This window comes from Dendropsophus ebraccatus, chromosome 4, assembly GCF_027789765.1.
Source record: "Dendropsophus ebraccatus isolate aDenEbr1 chromosome 4, aDenEbr1.pat, whole genome shotgun sequence".
NCBI classification, from domain to species: Eukaryota; Metazoa; Chordata; class Amphibia; order Anura; family Hylidae; genus Dendropsophus; species Dendropsophus ebraccatus.
Genome location: NC_091457.1, coordinates 93,082,093 through 93,098,381, shown reverse-complemented (window position 1 = coordinate 93,098,381; position 16,289 = coordinate 93,082,093). Strand labels below are relative to the sequence as shown.

Sequence of the window (16,289 nt, the reverse complement as noted above, 5' to 3'; positions counted from 1 at the left end):
GGGGCAGAAGAGAGAGATATAGTGTGTGTGTGTAAGTGGGGGGCAGGAGAGAGATATAGTGTGTGTGTAAGGGGGCAGGAGAGAGATATAGAGTGTGTGTGTGTGTGTAAGGGGGGGCAGGAGAGATATAGAGTGTGTGTGTGTAAGGGGGGGCAGAAGAGAGATATATAGTGTGAGTGTGTGTGTAAGGGTGGTGGTGGCAGGAGAGAGATATAGAGTGTGTGTGTAAGGGGGGCAGAAGAGAGAGATATAGTGTGTGTGTGTGTGTGTGTAAGGGGGGGCAGGAGAGAGATATAGAGTGTGTGTGTAAGGGGGGCAGAAGAGAGAGATATAGTGTGTGTGTGTGTGTGTGTGTGTAAGGGGGGGGCAGGAGAGATATATAGAGTGTGTGTGTAAGGGGGGCAGAAGAGAGATATATAGTGTGAGTGTGTGTGTGTGTGTGTGTGTAAGGGGGGGCAGGAGAGAGATATAGAGTGTGTGTGTAAGGGGGCAGAAGAGAGATATATAGTGTGAGTGTGTGTGTGTAAGGGGGGGGCAGGAGAGAGATATAGAGTGTGTGTAAGGGGGGCAGAAGAGAGATATATAGTGTGGGTGTGTGTGTGTAAGGGTGGTGGTGGCAGGAGTGAGATATAGAGTGTGTGTGAAAGGGGGGCAGAAGAGAGATATAGAGTGTGTGTAAGGGGGGGGCAGGAGAGAGATATAGTGTGTGTGTGTGTGTGTAAGGGGGGGCAGGAGAGAGACATAGAGTGTGTGTAAGGGGGGGGCAGGAGAGAGATATAGAGTGTGTGTGTGTAAGGGGGGCAGGAGAGAGATATAGAGTGTGTGTAAGGGGGGCAGAAGAGAGAGATATAGTGTGTGTGTGTAAGTGGGGGGCAGGAGAGAGATATAGTGTGTGTGTAAGGGGGCAGGAGAGAGATATAGAGTGTGTGTGTGTGTGTGTAAGGGGGGGGCAGGAGAGATATAGAGTGTGTGTGTGTAAGGGGGGGCAGAAGAGAGATATATAGTGTGAGTGTGTGTGTAAGGGTGGTGGTGGCAGGAGAGAGATATAGAGTGTGTGTGTAAGGGGGGCAGAAGAGAGATATAGTGTGTGTGTGTGTGTGTGTAAGGGGGGGCAGGAGAGAGATATAGAGTGTGTGTGTAAGGGGGGCAGAAGAGAGAGATATAGTGTGTGTGTGTGTGTGTGTGTGTGTGTAAGGGGGGGCAGGAGAGATATATAGAGTGTGTGTGTAAGGGGGGCAGAAGAGAGATATATAGTGTGAGTGTGTGTGTGTGTGTGTGTGTGTGTGTGTAAGGGGGGGCAGGAGAGAGATATAGAGTGTGTGTGTAAGGGGGCAGAAGAGAGATATATAGTGTGAGTGTGTGTGTGTAAGGGGGGGGGGCAGGAGAGAGATATAGAGTGTGTGTAAGGGGGGCAGAAGAGAGATATATAGTGTGGGTGTGTGTGTGTAAGGGTGGTGGTGGCAGGAGTGAGATATAGAGTGTGTGTGAAAGGGGGGCAGAAGAGAGATATAGAGTGTGTGTAAGGGGGGGGGCAGGAGAGAGATATAGTGTGTGTGTGTGTGTAAGGGGGGGCAGGAGAGAGACATAGAGTGTGTGTAAGGGGGGGGCAGGAGAGAGATATAGAGTGTGTGTGTGTAAGGGGGGCAGGAGAGAGATATAGAGTGTGTGTAAGGGGGGGGGCAGGAGAGAGATATAGTGTGTGTGTGTGTGTAAGGGGGGGCAGGAGAGAGACATAGAGTGTGTGTAAGGGGGGGGGGCAGGAGAGAGATATAGAGTGTGTGTGTGTAAGGGGGGGGCAGGAGAGAGATATAGTGTGTGTGTGTGTGTGTGTGTGTAAGGGGGGGGCAGAAGAGAGATATAGTGTGTGTGTGTAAGGGGGGGCAGGAGAGAGATATATAGTGTGTGTAAGGGGGGGGGCAGGAGAGAGATATAGAGTGTGTGGGGCAGGTTTATTGCAGGCAGAGGGGGAAACTTTATTACTATGGTGGCTACAGCAGGTGCATTATTACTATATGGTGGCACAGCAGGGGACATTATTACTATATGGTGGCACAGCAGGGGACATTATTACTATATGGTGGCACAGCAGGGGACATTATTACTATATGGTGGCACAGCAGGGGACATTATTACTATATGGTGGCACAGCAGGGGACATTATTACTATATGGGTGCACAGCAGGGGACATTATAACTATATGGAGACACAGCAGGGGGACATTATTGTTATATACAGGCACAGCAGGGGGACATTATTGTTATATACAGGCACAGCAGGTGATCCTACATACAAGGGGCACCCACATACCTACTGACTTTACTGCACCTAACAGCACAGTTACTACAGTTTGGAGTCTATAAGGTGGAAAAGGGAATGAAGTTGCTGGAAATGTGCAGAGCCTAAGATGTTTGTCTGGCAGGTTGGGAAGAGACGAATTGTAGCTGGAAGAAATCATCACGGTGGTCCGGGCAAGAGGAAGAGGAAAAGGAAAGTGACAACTCAGATCAAAGAAGACGTCACCTGTGAGTCACTGAATGACACTTTTATATTAAGTAGAACATTATTTGGTAGGGGTGGTGCAACACTGCTCTATGCCATAATACTCACACTGCTTCTTCCTAGTAACCCAAGTAACCCCCCTTCCTTCCCCAGGTCTGAATTGACCGGGGGGGGGGGGGGGGGGGGGGGGGGCGCTTTTATCAAGATTCGCCCTGTTGCCAAAATGACCTAGAAACTGCCCTGATGCGATGGCGGGGCTGCGGGCACCAGGGAGTTAAAGCACATATTCACAGCGGGATGTCAAACCCGCTGCGAATATGTGCTATCATAGGGGTGAATTGATACCGGATCCGCAGCGGTTCTCGCTTCGAATCCGCAGAAGTGAAATCCGCTGTGGATCCGGTAGGTGTGAAGGCACCCTAAAAGGGATTTTCTGGGACCTTTACATTGATGGCCTATTCTTAGGTCTAATCAGCTGTTCAGAAGAGCTGTGGGTGTAGCATATACACAGTGATCGGAGCCAGAATCAGATGGCTTTCTTCTCTGAGTAGCTGCAGTGCCAGGTTACTGCAGCGCAGCTCCTATTAAAGTGAACAGGAGTTTCACTGCAGTAACCTGGCACCACCACTACAAAATAAATACAGCCCTATTCAGTGTGTATGTGTCGGAGCAACAGCTCTACTGAATAGCTAATTGGTGATGGTGTTGGATGTCAGATCAAACATTGACGACTATCCAGTCAATAGACTACCAATGTTAAAGTCCTGGGAAAAAAAAACTTAAAATCAGTTAGTTGATTTAGGTCTCACCATATTTAGTAGTGAGGTAGCTCCATATTATGGCCCCTCTTTATTGAACTGAACAGGGGTTAGAAAAACCTTTCGTTTACTAGGTCTTTGTATCTGCCATAGTGCCTCTGCAGATTTGATTAAGTCTGGTAAGGCGGATCTAACCAGCAGAGTAAAATAAGTACAAATCTCCCCCTTTTTCCAAAATGTAAACAAAAAATAAAAAACATATTTGGTATTGTTGCATGCAGAATTGGCCAAACTTCTCAAATATATATGTTATAGAACCCCGAAGAATAAGCCCTCTTGTGGCTTGGTATATGAACAAATAAAAGCGTTATGGCTCTAAGAAGGTGAGGAGTTACAAACGTGACACACTCCACCAGACCAGACTTCTTCTACCCGCTGGACACAGACACCTTATGGCCTGAGGAAAGTCCTGGTAGGACCGAAACCTTGCTAGAAAAGAATGTGTAAGTCTCATTACTATGTACTTATATACTATACAATACTGGTTAGAGTAAAGACGGTAATTTTCTACTTACACTGTAAATAAATGTCATCAATATTCAAAAGTGTACCGCGGCCTGTCTACTATAACTTCTATTAAACTTTAAAGCAGAAGGTACAATAAAGATCCAAAAATTTGCAAGAATTTGCAAGACTATGGTTGGGTTGTGTGCAGTATGCATATGTTCTATATGTGTTTTGTCATAGACCCCTTTCTAAACCTTCCTGTGGGTTCTTTTGGATTTTTTTTTATTATACATTTGCTGATATGTCCATTAGACTTCCTTCAATGTGTAGGGAATTTGTTCATTCATCAAAGGCAATTGAGACATGTTAGAAGTTCAGATCATACTACAATTAATATAAAGCTTTATTGACAACACTTTTTCAGGAAAGCTACTTCATATATAAATTATGTCTATCTGCATAGAATGGGCACACTGTCACAATGCTGGCATGGTGGGGCAGGGTAAGGAAGTAACTGTCCATTAATGCTTGGTCTTAAAGCGACTCTGTACCCACAATATGTCCCCCCCAAACCACTTGTACCTTCGGATAGCTGCTTTTAATCCAAGATCTGTCCTGGGGTCCGTTCGGCAGGGGATGCAGTTATTGTCCTAAAAACAACTTTTAATCCTGCAGCCCTGTGTCTAACGGCCGGGGCTTACATTTGTATATGCATTAGGCTGGCACCACCTCTCCGTCCTTCCTCCCCACCCTCCTCATCATTAGAAATGATCCAGGAACATTTACTGCTGTTTGAGCTTTGCACAGGTGTATTAACGATCCAGCCCATGTTCATTATACACACAGGTGGGGAATAGGAAGCAATCTGCCTGGAGCTTTCCTAATGATGAGGAAGGTGGGGAGGAGGGACAGAGAGGGTGTGCCAGCCTAATGCATATACAAATGTAAGCCCCGGCCGTTAGACACAGCACTGCAGGATTAAAAGTTTTTTTTATGACAATAACTGCATCCCCTGCCAAATGGACCCCAGGACAAATCTTGGATTAAAAGCAGCTATCCGAAGGTACAAGTGGTTTTGGGGGGTCAGATTGTGGGTACAGAGTCGCTTTTAGGATAATTCATCACTAGAGATGATCAAATAGCAGAAAATCTTAGGTTCTATAGAACTCGAACCTTGTTGAAACTTCCGCATTTCATTCCCGATGCCTTCCCGATCCGTGGTACACGGGCTGTCTCCTCCTTCCCCACAGACCAGGAAGGCATCGGGAATGAAATGCGAAAGTTTCCACAAGGTTCGAGTTCTATAGAACCTAAGATTTTCCGCTGTTCGATCATCTCTATCGATCACCACAAAATTGGGCCAGAAACTATTAATATAGCGTAATATAGCCAGTAGCCAGTGTTCTCAGACAAGTACTCTGTTTCAGCGTTACACATACAGTACACCCTAAAAAATTGAGTTTGAAAAATTCCTGTGCCATATGTAAATTACTGTTAACCAGGCATGGGGGCGGTTCTCCGACATGAAGTAGTCAAGGTGGTGTGGATCTTCTGTAATCATGCTTCTCTGGGCGTGAATGTCCGTGTCAGAGCCTGCAGCGTCATGGAGGGGCTGTCTTGTAATCTTCCCTGTGCGCCGACGTCATTGCTGGGCCTCTCTGTGATGCTGCAGGCTCTGACATAGAGAATCTCGCCCATAGAGGTGTAATTACAGAGGAATGTCCTTGCTCAATTTTGTGATGATTGGTTCCCTTTAACATCCTAACATCCAAGGTCATTATTCATGCTGTACAAATACAATTTTTACAGTTGCAGTTTAACAACCGATGGAGAGCCAAAGGTTAGAGACCCCTACTGGACAAAGAAGTTATAAGGACACCAGGATGAATACATTTCACTGGAGTTTCCCTTTAAATATCAACAATGGCAAGCCTCCAAGCTAATTACTTTTCCATAAATGACTGATACAGTAAGCAAGATTTTATCATACCTATAGATGTTCTGAATACTGATAAGAAAGAAGAAAAAAAGTTCTTCTAGGGTATAAATTGGGGGACGGGTAACCTTCATTCAGTGTCATTTTGCCATTGTCTTTAATGTTTCCAGTCTCTTACCCATGAAGCAAACATGAATAGTGGACAAGACTGCAAAGCGATGGGGATGGGGAGGTCCACAATAGGAAGTGTCATGGAAAGAAGCATTTCTACACAATGGTTGTTCAGATCATCTGTCCATCGTCCCCTTATGAACAAAAGTCCCATACTTTGATGGTAGTCATACTTCATCCTGGACTGGAATAGGGTTGGTATGTCCCTCATCCACCTGCTTCCTGCGCACCTCTGGAGGAGGACGAGGAGGGGGGTTCTCTGGGGGGCGTTTAATGGTCTCTGCCACTTTCAGCTTGGGTGGTGCCTGTGGTTCAATGGGGCGCCATTCCTCTCCCCGTATTGCAGCCTAGAAAAACAAGAGAGAATAATTCAGGAGTAAAAAGAATGGAGAACCAAGACAGATCCTGAGTGACTACCATATCTCTATCTAGCTATCTATCTATATGATTCTAGGCAATCAGAAATTCTGAATCACTTTACATTCCTCCACCTCATAAGCAGATCTCTAGTGCCTTTCATTGTCCAAGGATCCAACAAATTATTGTTTTCAATTTGAAGCTTTTTGCTGACCCCTAGACAAAGACATCTAATGTGGACCCTGCTGCCAAAGATGCCCCATGGATCCCCCTAACAAAATTATTAAGTGCCAGATTTTATTATACACATGACATGCACATCATACACATAAGTGTACAATATACTGCAAATCTAGAGACTGATATGTGTACACCCCATAATCTGACTGGATTCTGTGTTTTGTTATAGGTTAGTAGTCTGTGGATTACCATACATCTCCTGAAGTTTGTAATAACAGTACATCCACATTCCTGGGCTCTTATCTTGAGTTAACACTTTTTGGTTCCCTAGTAAAAAGCTAAATTGGGGGGGGGGGGGACTACTGCAGGGACCTCCCATGTTCAGCTGTTATCGGTTGATAAATCTTACATTTTCATTACCTTTGTATTGAGTATCTACAGAGGAATACAGAGGGGTACAGGTGAAAGAACATCATTTATAACATCCAGGTAACAAGATACCACCCTAAGGGTGGTATTACACGGAACGATTATCGGTCGAAAATCGTTAAATCGTTCGGATTTGAACGATAATCATTTTGTGTAATAGCAGGCAACGATTAAACGACCAACGAGAAATTGTTGATCGTTTAATAGGATCCGGACCTATTTTTATCGTTTGATCGTTCGCTCATCGTTCGCACATCATTCGCATATCGTTCGGTGGAATAAGAATTTACAGCTGAAACGTACGCAATAGCGACGACTAAACGACCGCAAGAACGATCATAAATAACAATCATTGTTTCGTGTACTTGGGCGAACGATTTCGGGTCGTTTGCCTTAGCGGTCGTTTAAGATTGTTTATCGTTAATCGTCGGAAAATTGCTTGGTGTAATAGTACCCTAAGACACCAACATCCTCTGGGGAAACTCACCAGTAAATAAATGATAGCTGCAATACCAAGACATACGGTGCCCAAAATGGTGGCCAGGATGAAACCTCCAGGTACTGCCAACCTGCGCAACCAAACAACACCAGTTAATATATAAATATATGAATGTTATTTCATGCAAATGTCACAGTGTAAGGCCATGACCAGAGCACATCTCTTTTTAGCTGCTTGGCGGTCGTTTTTTTGGACGACTATCATTTCTCGCCCAAATAACACCTGTTATTTTAAATCGACGACCGTTGTTTTGAAATAACTGCTGTTATATTGACGCAAAATGACGGCGATCCAAAATAAAAAAAAAACAAAAAGCTGTCAAATTGCCAAAAAACAAAACAAAATTGTGTGGTCGTGGCCTAATAATGTAATGTTCCTTCCACTAGGTAACTCTCAGAAAGTGACCTCCCACAAGATTAGCACTAGCCTCTCCTCACATACTTTGTGCAGATAGATTTCACAATGTACATTATTTGGAAACACTTGGATTTAGGCATTAGTCACCAATTAAGTGTGCTCCGATTGTTATTAATTATAAATAAACACAATAAAACTGAACTAATAACACAGAAACAAATATATGGCAAACTGGTCCTACATGATCAATGACGTCAAGCAAATGACGAATGATCTTACTTGGAATATCCTGGGAACATTCTGAGAACATTCTTTTCTGAAAAAATGTCCTGTCAGTTCCACTCCTGATTTTGGTTGAAAGAATACTGACCAAAGGACTGACGGAAAAACTAAGTGTGAACATAGCCTAACAGTAAAGCTCTGTCCAACCATGTTATGATTTATAAGCCACCTTCTGAAAAGCAAAAGGATCTGCTGCCGCCTAAATGGTCACTGTTAGAGATGAGCGAACCTCGAGCATGCTCGGGTCCATCCAAACCCGAACTTTCGGCATTTGATTAGCGGTGGCTGCTGAAGTTGGATAAAGCCCTAAGGCTATGTGGAAAACATGGATATAGTCATTGGCTGTATCCATGTTTTCCAGACAACCTTAGAGCTTTATCCAAGTTCAGCAGACCCCACTAATCAAATGCCGAAAGTTCGGGTTCGGATGGACTCGAACCCAAACCTGGTTCGCTCATCTTTAGTCATCGTATTACAATCTATATAGCTGCTTACTCCATTACTAATTTTGGATTACTACAGATTTTTTTTCCTCTTTCTGTCATCAGTATATCTGAAAAAGGATTTATCCTTTGCACGGACATAGCTAATAATGTCTGATCAGCCCTTTCTGCACCAATATAAAGCAATGTATAGGCTCGGTAAGCGAGAGTCAATCTAGTGCCCTCGGATCTCGCCTTAAAGGAGAAGTCCTACAAATTTTTTTAATTAAAGTATTGTATTGCCCCCCAAAGGTTATACAAATCATCAATATACACTTATTATGGGAAATGCTTATAAAGTCCTTTTTTTCCCTGCACTTACTACTACATCAAGGCTTCACTTCCTGGATAATATGGTGATGTCACGACCCAACTCCCAGAGCTGTGCGGGCTGTGGCTGCTGGAGAGGATGATGGTAGGGGGACACTGAGCGACACAGGGCACTGGAGGGACACTAAGCATCCCTCTGCCATCATCCTCTCTAGCAGCGTGTTACCATAGGGAAACATTGTGGCAAACAAACATACATTAAAATCAGTTAAATCATATAAAATTAACTAAATCCACTTTACAAACTATTGCAAATTCCGTTTTTAAAGAACGGCCGGTGTTATAGGTAGCGTGAACCTGGCCTTAGTAAGTCATTTACATGTAGCATGTGCTGAATTCTGACTTCTTGCCTCCTTCATAGTAAAGTGAACCAGAGCATCATGGCACCGGTTAAGTCATTAAAGTTTTAATGACAGCCTCCCTTAACAGTAACATCATCTAGAACAGTGCTTCTCAATTCCAGTCCTCAGGCCTCACCAACAGGCCATGTTTTGAGGATTTCCTTAGTATTTCACAGGTGATATAATTATACTCATCAGGTATTATCACAGCTGATCTTTGTATGGGATATCCTCAAAACATGAACTGTTGGTGAGGCCTGAGGACTGGAATTGAGAAGCACTGATCTAGAACATTCTAAAAGATTAAATATCCAGAATTATCAAAATTCCATATAAATATTTTGGAAAGGCGACCTTCACACAGACAAAATGTTACAGGAAGTTCTCACCCTGCATGTAAAATAGCTCGGACATAATAATTACGGGTAAGAGGACCAAAGACTTTCACCACCGCTGTCATGTACTTCTGTCCACTGCAAAAAAGAATATCACATTCCATTAGAGTACAGCTATGACCAGTAACATTGGACTCTAAAGTCCAGCTCACATCTAATCAGAGGCTCGGACAGCTGCCATATCTCTCCCCTATGCTTTATGGTGCGTTTACACAGACAGATTTATCTGATAGATTTTTTTAAGCCAAAGCCAGCAACAGACTATAAACAGGTAACAGGTCATAAAGGAAAGACTGAGATTTCTCCTCGTTTCAAATCCATTCCTGGCTTTGGCTTCCAAAATCTGTCAGATAAATCTGCCTTTGTAAACACACCATTACACCTCCCATTAATGATCTAAATTAAGAGGTTAATGATAGATTTATGGGTTAATTCATGATCTAAATTAAGGGATTTTAGGGCCTGGCTAAGCTCAAAATCCCATTTATTTTAATAGCAGAGACTACAAAACCATTAATATGGATGGGCCATGGAATAAACACAGTGATGGCGTCCATACCACAACAAGGCACAGTGCACTTACCATCTCTCCATTGTAGATCCCTTCTTCCTTTTGCTTCTAGGATATTCTAGAAGTGTGACGAATACACCGGCAGCACTTAAAATTGATGTTAAGGAATCACAGAAAAAGTAAACATCTTGTGTATCTTGTATGCAAATATAAGGGGCAACACAAAGCCTTGGGTTCAAATCTGACCACGGATGATTGATCTGGGTCTGCTCATTTACATCAGTTATATATTAATTTAATAGTAAGAAACCAGATCTCAATGTCCCTGCTTCCACTTTGGTTGAGGGGAACATGGGATGGTCAGATAAGGTGCCACTTGCGATCTCCTACACAGAAGTGTGGAAAAACCAGTGACGCCAGGAAATGACTGGGGTTGGTGCTTTGGCAAAAAAAATATCGTCCATCTGTACTATTGATTCTAGCATAGAAAAGAAGTATTCAAAGAATAAAGGGAGAGGGGCGGAGGAGGAAGCGGAGTAAATAACAGTGATACAACACAGGGATTCCCAGTGAAATAAAGGTGTCATTATGATGAACGCCATGCAAATTACAGGTCTGATTCATGATTAAAGGGACCTCCCTGCAGTGGAGCAAAGACACGCATCAGGGAGAACTGTCAGTCCCTACTGTCAGGGAGAACTGTCAGTCCCTACTGTCAGGGAGAAAATTAACAGGTCACTGTACCCTCTTTGCAGCCTTTATAGAGGTTTAAAGCAGTCATGCATCAGGCTCCTAAATTCCTATGTGCAGACGCAGCTGCCCACAGAGGTTTGGGTTGCTGTGTCCTAAGAGTCTGTGAGTCCCATCGCCATAAACTTTTGTGCATAGTACAAAAAACAAATCAATCAAGAAAGTTTTTATTTTTATTTTTTAAACAGAATGGAAGAATGACACAAATATCTGTATAGTTATGGATCCTAAAAAAACTTGGCAGACAGAGACAAATGAACATAAAACAACAAACAAGTTGAAAAAGATCGGACCTCACCTGACAGAGTAATCTTAATAGAGATGAGCAAACCTCGAGCATGCTCGAGTCCATCCGAACCCAAACGTTCGGCATTTGATTAGCGGTGGCTGCTGAAGATGGATAAAGCTCTAAGGTTGTCTGGAAAACATGGATACAGCCACCAACTATATCCATGTTTTCCACATAGCCTTAGGGCTTTATCCAAGTTCAGCAGCCACCGCTAAACAAATGCCGAACGATCGGGTTCAGATGGACTCGAGCATGCTCGAGGTTCGCTCATCTCTAAATCTTAATCAAAGAATATATTTACTGACCTAAATGCAGGGGGCAATTAAAAATATTTAAAATGTAACAACTCCTTACTGACCATGATGCGGGGTAGTGGGGCCTGATCCCCCAATATAAGATGCTAAGCGGCAGCCACAACAAAAAATCCACAAATATTGATGTAACGCAATGAATATCAAAGTGACAAGTAACAAAAGTGCAAGTACAAAAAATAAATTGAAAAAAAAAAAAAAAACTAAACAAAAAAACTTAAAATACAATACAGATAGGGCTGTCACAGATAGTAGTCAGGTCAGAACAGAACACCCCACATGTTCCATCTATCAGACTTCCTTAGGGGAGCCCTACTATCTGTATTGTATTGAAAGTTAGTTTTTTTATTTATTTATTTTTCACGCTTGCACTTTTGGCACTTGTGATATTCACTATGTTACCTTGACATTGGTTCGTAGGGAATTTGTTATATTAATAGTACTTCATCTTCATTCTATATACATATAAATACTACACTAAATTATATTGTGGTTCTTTTTGTGGCTGCCACTTAGGACCTTATATAGGGGGAGTCAAGTCCCACTAGACCGCATGGTTAGTGAGAAGTTGTTACATTATCATTTTAATTGCCCCCTGCATTTATGACAATAAATATATTCTATGATTATGATTAGAGATGAGCGAACCGGGTTCGGCATTTGATTAGCGGTGGCTGCTGAAGTTGGATAAAGCCCTAAGGCTATGTGGAAAACAGGGATATAGTCATTGGCTGTATCCATGTTTTCCAGACAACCTTAGTGCTTTATCCAACTTCAGCAGCCCCAGCTAATCAAATACTGAACGATTCATCACGATAATTACGATTCATCTGTGAGGTGCAGTCAGATCTTTTTCAATTTGTGTGTTGTTTTATGTTCATGCATCTCTTAAGTTGTTAGGACTTGCATTGGTGCGTGGTGCCTGCCCAGTCTTTATATACAGATAGAGACAAATGAACACTTTTAACCATGATGGCCCACTAAAAATACTATCAATACATTCAAAAAATTTGAAAAAGACAGACAAATATGATGTAAACAGTTCACAAGAAACACTGTGGACTGCAACTTTTTCCTATCTTGAAATTTCAGAATTTGTAGTTTTGGTAAATTTAAAATTACATGAAAAGTGACACTGATATCTGTAAAAACCATCTACTGTAAATTAATGGCAGACATGTTCACAGATGCCCTTTAATGGCCCTTATAGCTCTAAACCTGCAGTCATATTCTAAACGTCAATAATGGTAAAAGTCGCAAGGTGATGGGCACTTCCATCACATGACTGCCTCCTGGTGGTAGGATTGGCTCTTTTCATGAGGTCCACACAATAGCTGTCAGGTCCACTTGTTATTATTATATCATATACATAGTATACTAAAGTACAAAGGATACATTGCATAAGCACCAAACTCCCAACCTTTAAACTGCCCGGCAACTGCAACAATACCGCCGCTGAGAAGGACTGTGGAGAAAGAAGACATCAGACATCACAGGACGCAAGAACAGTAAAGGGGAGAGCACAACCCCCCTGCAGGTAATTCTTATAGATAAATAATACTTGTATTTTAGCACAGACACATTTAAGTCATTCTGTGGTATTTAGCAGATAGACTTTTATTGACTGACTCCTTTAATTTCTCAGCCTCTTTTTCTTCTTTTTACCTGTAGTAAAGCAGGCGTTTTAGTGATCACAATTTCAGCTGTGACAAAATTTAAAGGCAAGAAATACAAATATAACGTACATCGCGTTTTTCTGTCCGTTTCACTGTTTCCCTTTTGGTATATTTAATTTTGACATACAGAAAACCGTGGTCAACCACACTGTTGTGCATGTAAAAGACTATGTTGCAATCAGATTTCTTATAATGTAAGTCAATGGGAAATGTCATACAGAAGCATCCCTTTGTACTATACACAAATATATATTTTCCTTTTTACGTATACATTAAATTGTATCAAAAATGCAGTGTGAACAGTAGAGGATTATGATAGGTCAGTTTAGGACGGTAGCCCGGGGCCCTGAGCTGTGCAATTTTGTACAATTCAGGGCATTATGACATTATCTATCCTATATTATGAACAATACACTAGTGCTGCCATAGTTACAGTGGGTTGGGGGGGGGGGGTAGGCTTGGTGAACAGCCCGGGGCCTGTGGTAAAGTAAATCCGCCCCTGAGTGTGAACCAAGCCTTATTTCTGAAGAGCAACATGTTTTTCTAGCTTTTATGATACCCTGAGAAAAACTGAGAAATACAAATGCTGTGAGGAGTACCATTATTCCCGTGCTTGGATAACTTGGATCATTGCAGTTTATTGAATGAAAAAAATGAGAAAAGAAGCCTGGTGAATGGAGAAAGGCATAGGCATTTTTCTTTAAAGTGGTTTTCAGGGCAAAATCTACAGAACAGCTGATCAGTGCAGGTGCCGGTGTCAGCACCCCGCCATTCATAATTCGTCAGTTCATTTTGCCTGGAAAACCCATTAAATAAACTGTATAAAAAATGTTCTATGATTCATTTCCGCATGCTTTGTTAGTTTAAGCTACAAAAAGGTGTTTAACAAATGGAGCCGATTGTTGTCAGCCCTCTGCCTACGTGCAGTTGGGCAGTACACACTGCTTTGCATCTCGCCTCTTATTCCATGGTGCAACATGAGCACAGGATATCATTTTAAGAAATACCCTGTGCAGCAACCCGCTCCCTCCCCACTTCCCTAAAGAAAGATGAACTAAATGATTTCTTATATTTGTGTAATCTCCTAACTCAACAGTCACTGGACAGATGACAGGGCGAGAGAAGGGGACGCAATTAACCCTTACAATGCAAAATTAAGATATGAGCAAATAGGGTGGCTTTAACTTGAGAGTCCTGCGGGCATTTAATCATATACATCTATTAGGGGAGACAAAAAAATTATTTTCCAGTTCTTTTCCTCTGTCTAGTTTTCACAATAACTCTACATAATGCTGTAATAGCCTATTTCTGGAAAAGATGAGCATTACCCCAATGGTAGCTCCTGCAGAAGTTGTTGCATCCACACCCAATACCTATGAAGCCCACAGGCCTTTAGCACAGGTAAATGACAGCACAGTACTGCACTATACTATACTGTAGAGAGGAGATACTAGACAGTCGACCAATGCAGGTGTAATACATGTGTTTACCAGTAAAATGACCGCTCCGTACCAGAGATCTGGACCGGCTGTGACTTTGTATGTTGAGTATGGTTTCAGGTTACAATGTTCCAGGAAAGATCATTGTATGTTGCAAATATTGTAACCTAAGGCCAATGTATCTAGAGGGACCATTGTAAAGAAAAAGCAAACTTTACATCTTAATGTCCAAGAGCTTGCACTCCGTTCCTAAATACAACTACAATTCTGGATCAGGAGGCCAGATGTGGGAGAACCAGTTCAAAGGCCAGGTGTGGCACAAGGTTCTATGCGAGCAGTTACTTCCTCCTCTCAGTTCCTCATTCAGCTTTTAATATGTCGACATTAAGAAGCTGATACATTCCCTGAAACTTCCCTGAACGTGTAAGGAAACGTTATCTGAAACATTTTAAACCAACCATCTAACATTGTAGCTAATTTTTATCCTCATAAGGGAGCTGTATATTGCATACACACATATCAATTTCTTAAATAGGGTACAGTCCAGGGGGCTTAAAGATATGCTGCAAAGATAAAGATACGCTAGAAATGCATACAAGTCATAGACAGAAAATGCAGAGTGCAACCTTAGACCTAGGAAGCTCCCAGATTCTTATACACTGGGATACGGCTGTGCAGGTTGTCATCAGCTTAAAAAAATTACCAACAGGTTTAATCTTTAAGTATCCTATGTGGTGGAAACAGTATTAACAGTACAGTGATTCATAAACTAAACAGTCAGAATGGACAGATCTGATGTATATTATGGCCGCCATGTGTCTGGTCATTGCTTAAATTATTAATAACTGACAAATCTCTATAATAAGACAAAGAAACAACTAGCACAGGGCTGCAATGTATGGATACCAACTCAAGGTCCCTACCATAGAGGTGCAGCTTATGTTACCACCTTACCTATAAATTATACAGACCTTTTCTGGGCAGCCTCAATCTGCACTGGCAAGACAGATGGACCAGCATGAGTGACACACTCTCTTACATCAGAATAAGAAGGAAGACATAGGAACGGACACCCCAACTATTACATTACAAGTCCACATGGGTTTAAAGGAGAAGTCACAAAATGTTGAAAGGCAGGATCATTCTTGTTCCATGTACATGATAAAATAGATACGTAACCATAAGAGGGATCTCTGTTATAATAGTTAACAAGACACATGTATATAAAGGGATGTAGCGGAGTCACTTATCACTTAGATGACTATGTGTTGTTACATGGGACTGAAAACAGCTACTACAACACCAGTATGTTACGTGGGACTGCGCTGACATATTTGGCTCCGATACATAGATAATGTGAGCGATGAGGATATCGCAGATATTAATACTCACTCAGTCCTGATGCCAGTGCCTGCTCGTTTGCCCACATCGCCCATTCTATTTGTCCCATGGCTGTAAATCACAGATAGAGAGCAGACTTCACAGAAACTTGAAGACTTTCTGCAACAGAGTATCACTTCCTGCTGACAAGAACAGTGTTATATAGAGAGGTCTGCCCACCCATTATACATAGTACAACCTCTCTGCACTGCCCTCTCCACTCATTATATATAGTACAACCTCCCTATCTATTATACATAGTACAACCTTCCTGCTCTGTCCTACCCATCTATTACACATAGTACAACCTTCCTGCACTGCCCTCTCCACCCATTATACATAGTACAACCTCCCTATCTATTACACATAGTACAACCTTCCTGCACTGCCTTCTCCACCTATTATACAT

At 42.3% G+C, this 16,289-nt stretch overlaps 1 protein-coding gene across 1 annotated transcript; it reads right to left on the bottom strand.

The window, feature by feature from the left end:
• Window positions 1–4,852: 4,852 nt before the first annotated feature.
• Window positions 4,853–16,028, bottom strand: CYBA (cytochrome b-245 alpha chain). The gene is made up of 6 exons (XM_069968594.1): window positions 15,893–16,028; window positions 12,781–12,850; window positions 10,108–10,182; window positions 9,519–9,602; window positions 7,326–7,407; window positions 4,853–6,219 (listed from the first exon to the last, which is right to left on the bottom strand). The coding sequence occupies exons 1-6, from the start codon at window positions 15,948–15,950 to the stop codon at window positions 6,040–6,042; spliced, it is 549 nt and encodes a 182-aa protein (XP_069824695.1). The 5' UTR covers window positions 15,951–16,028; the 3' UTR covers window positions 4,853–6,039.
• Between the last annotated feature and the right edge of the window lie 261 nt (window positions 16,029–16,289).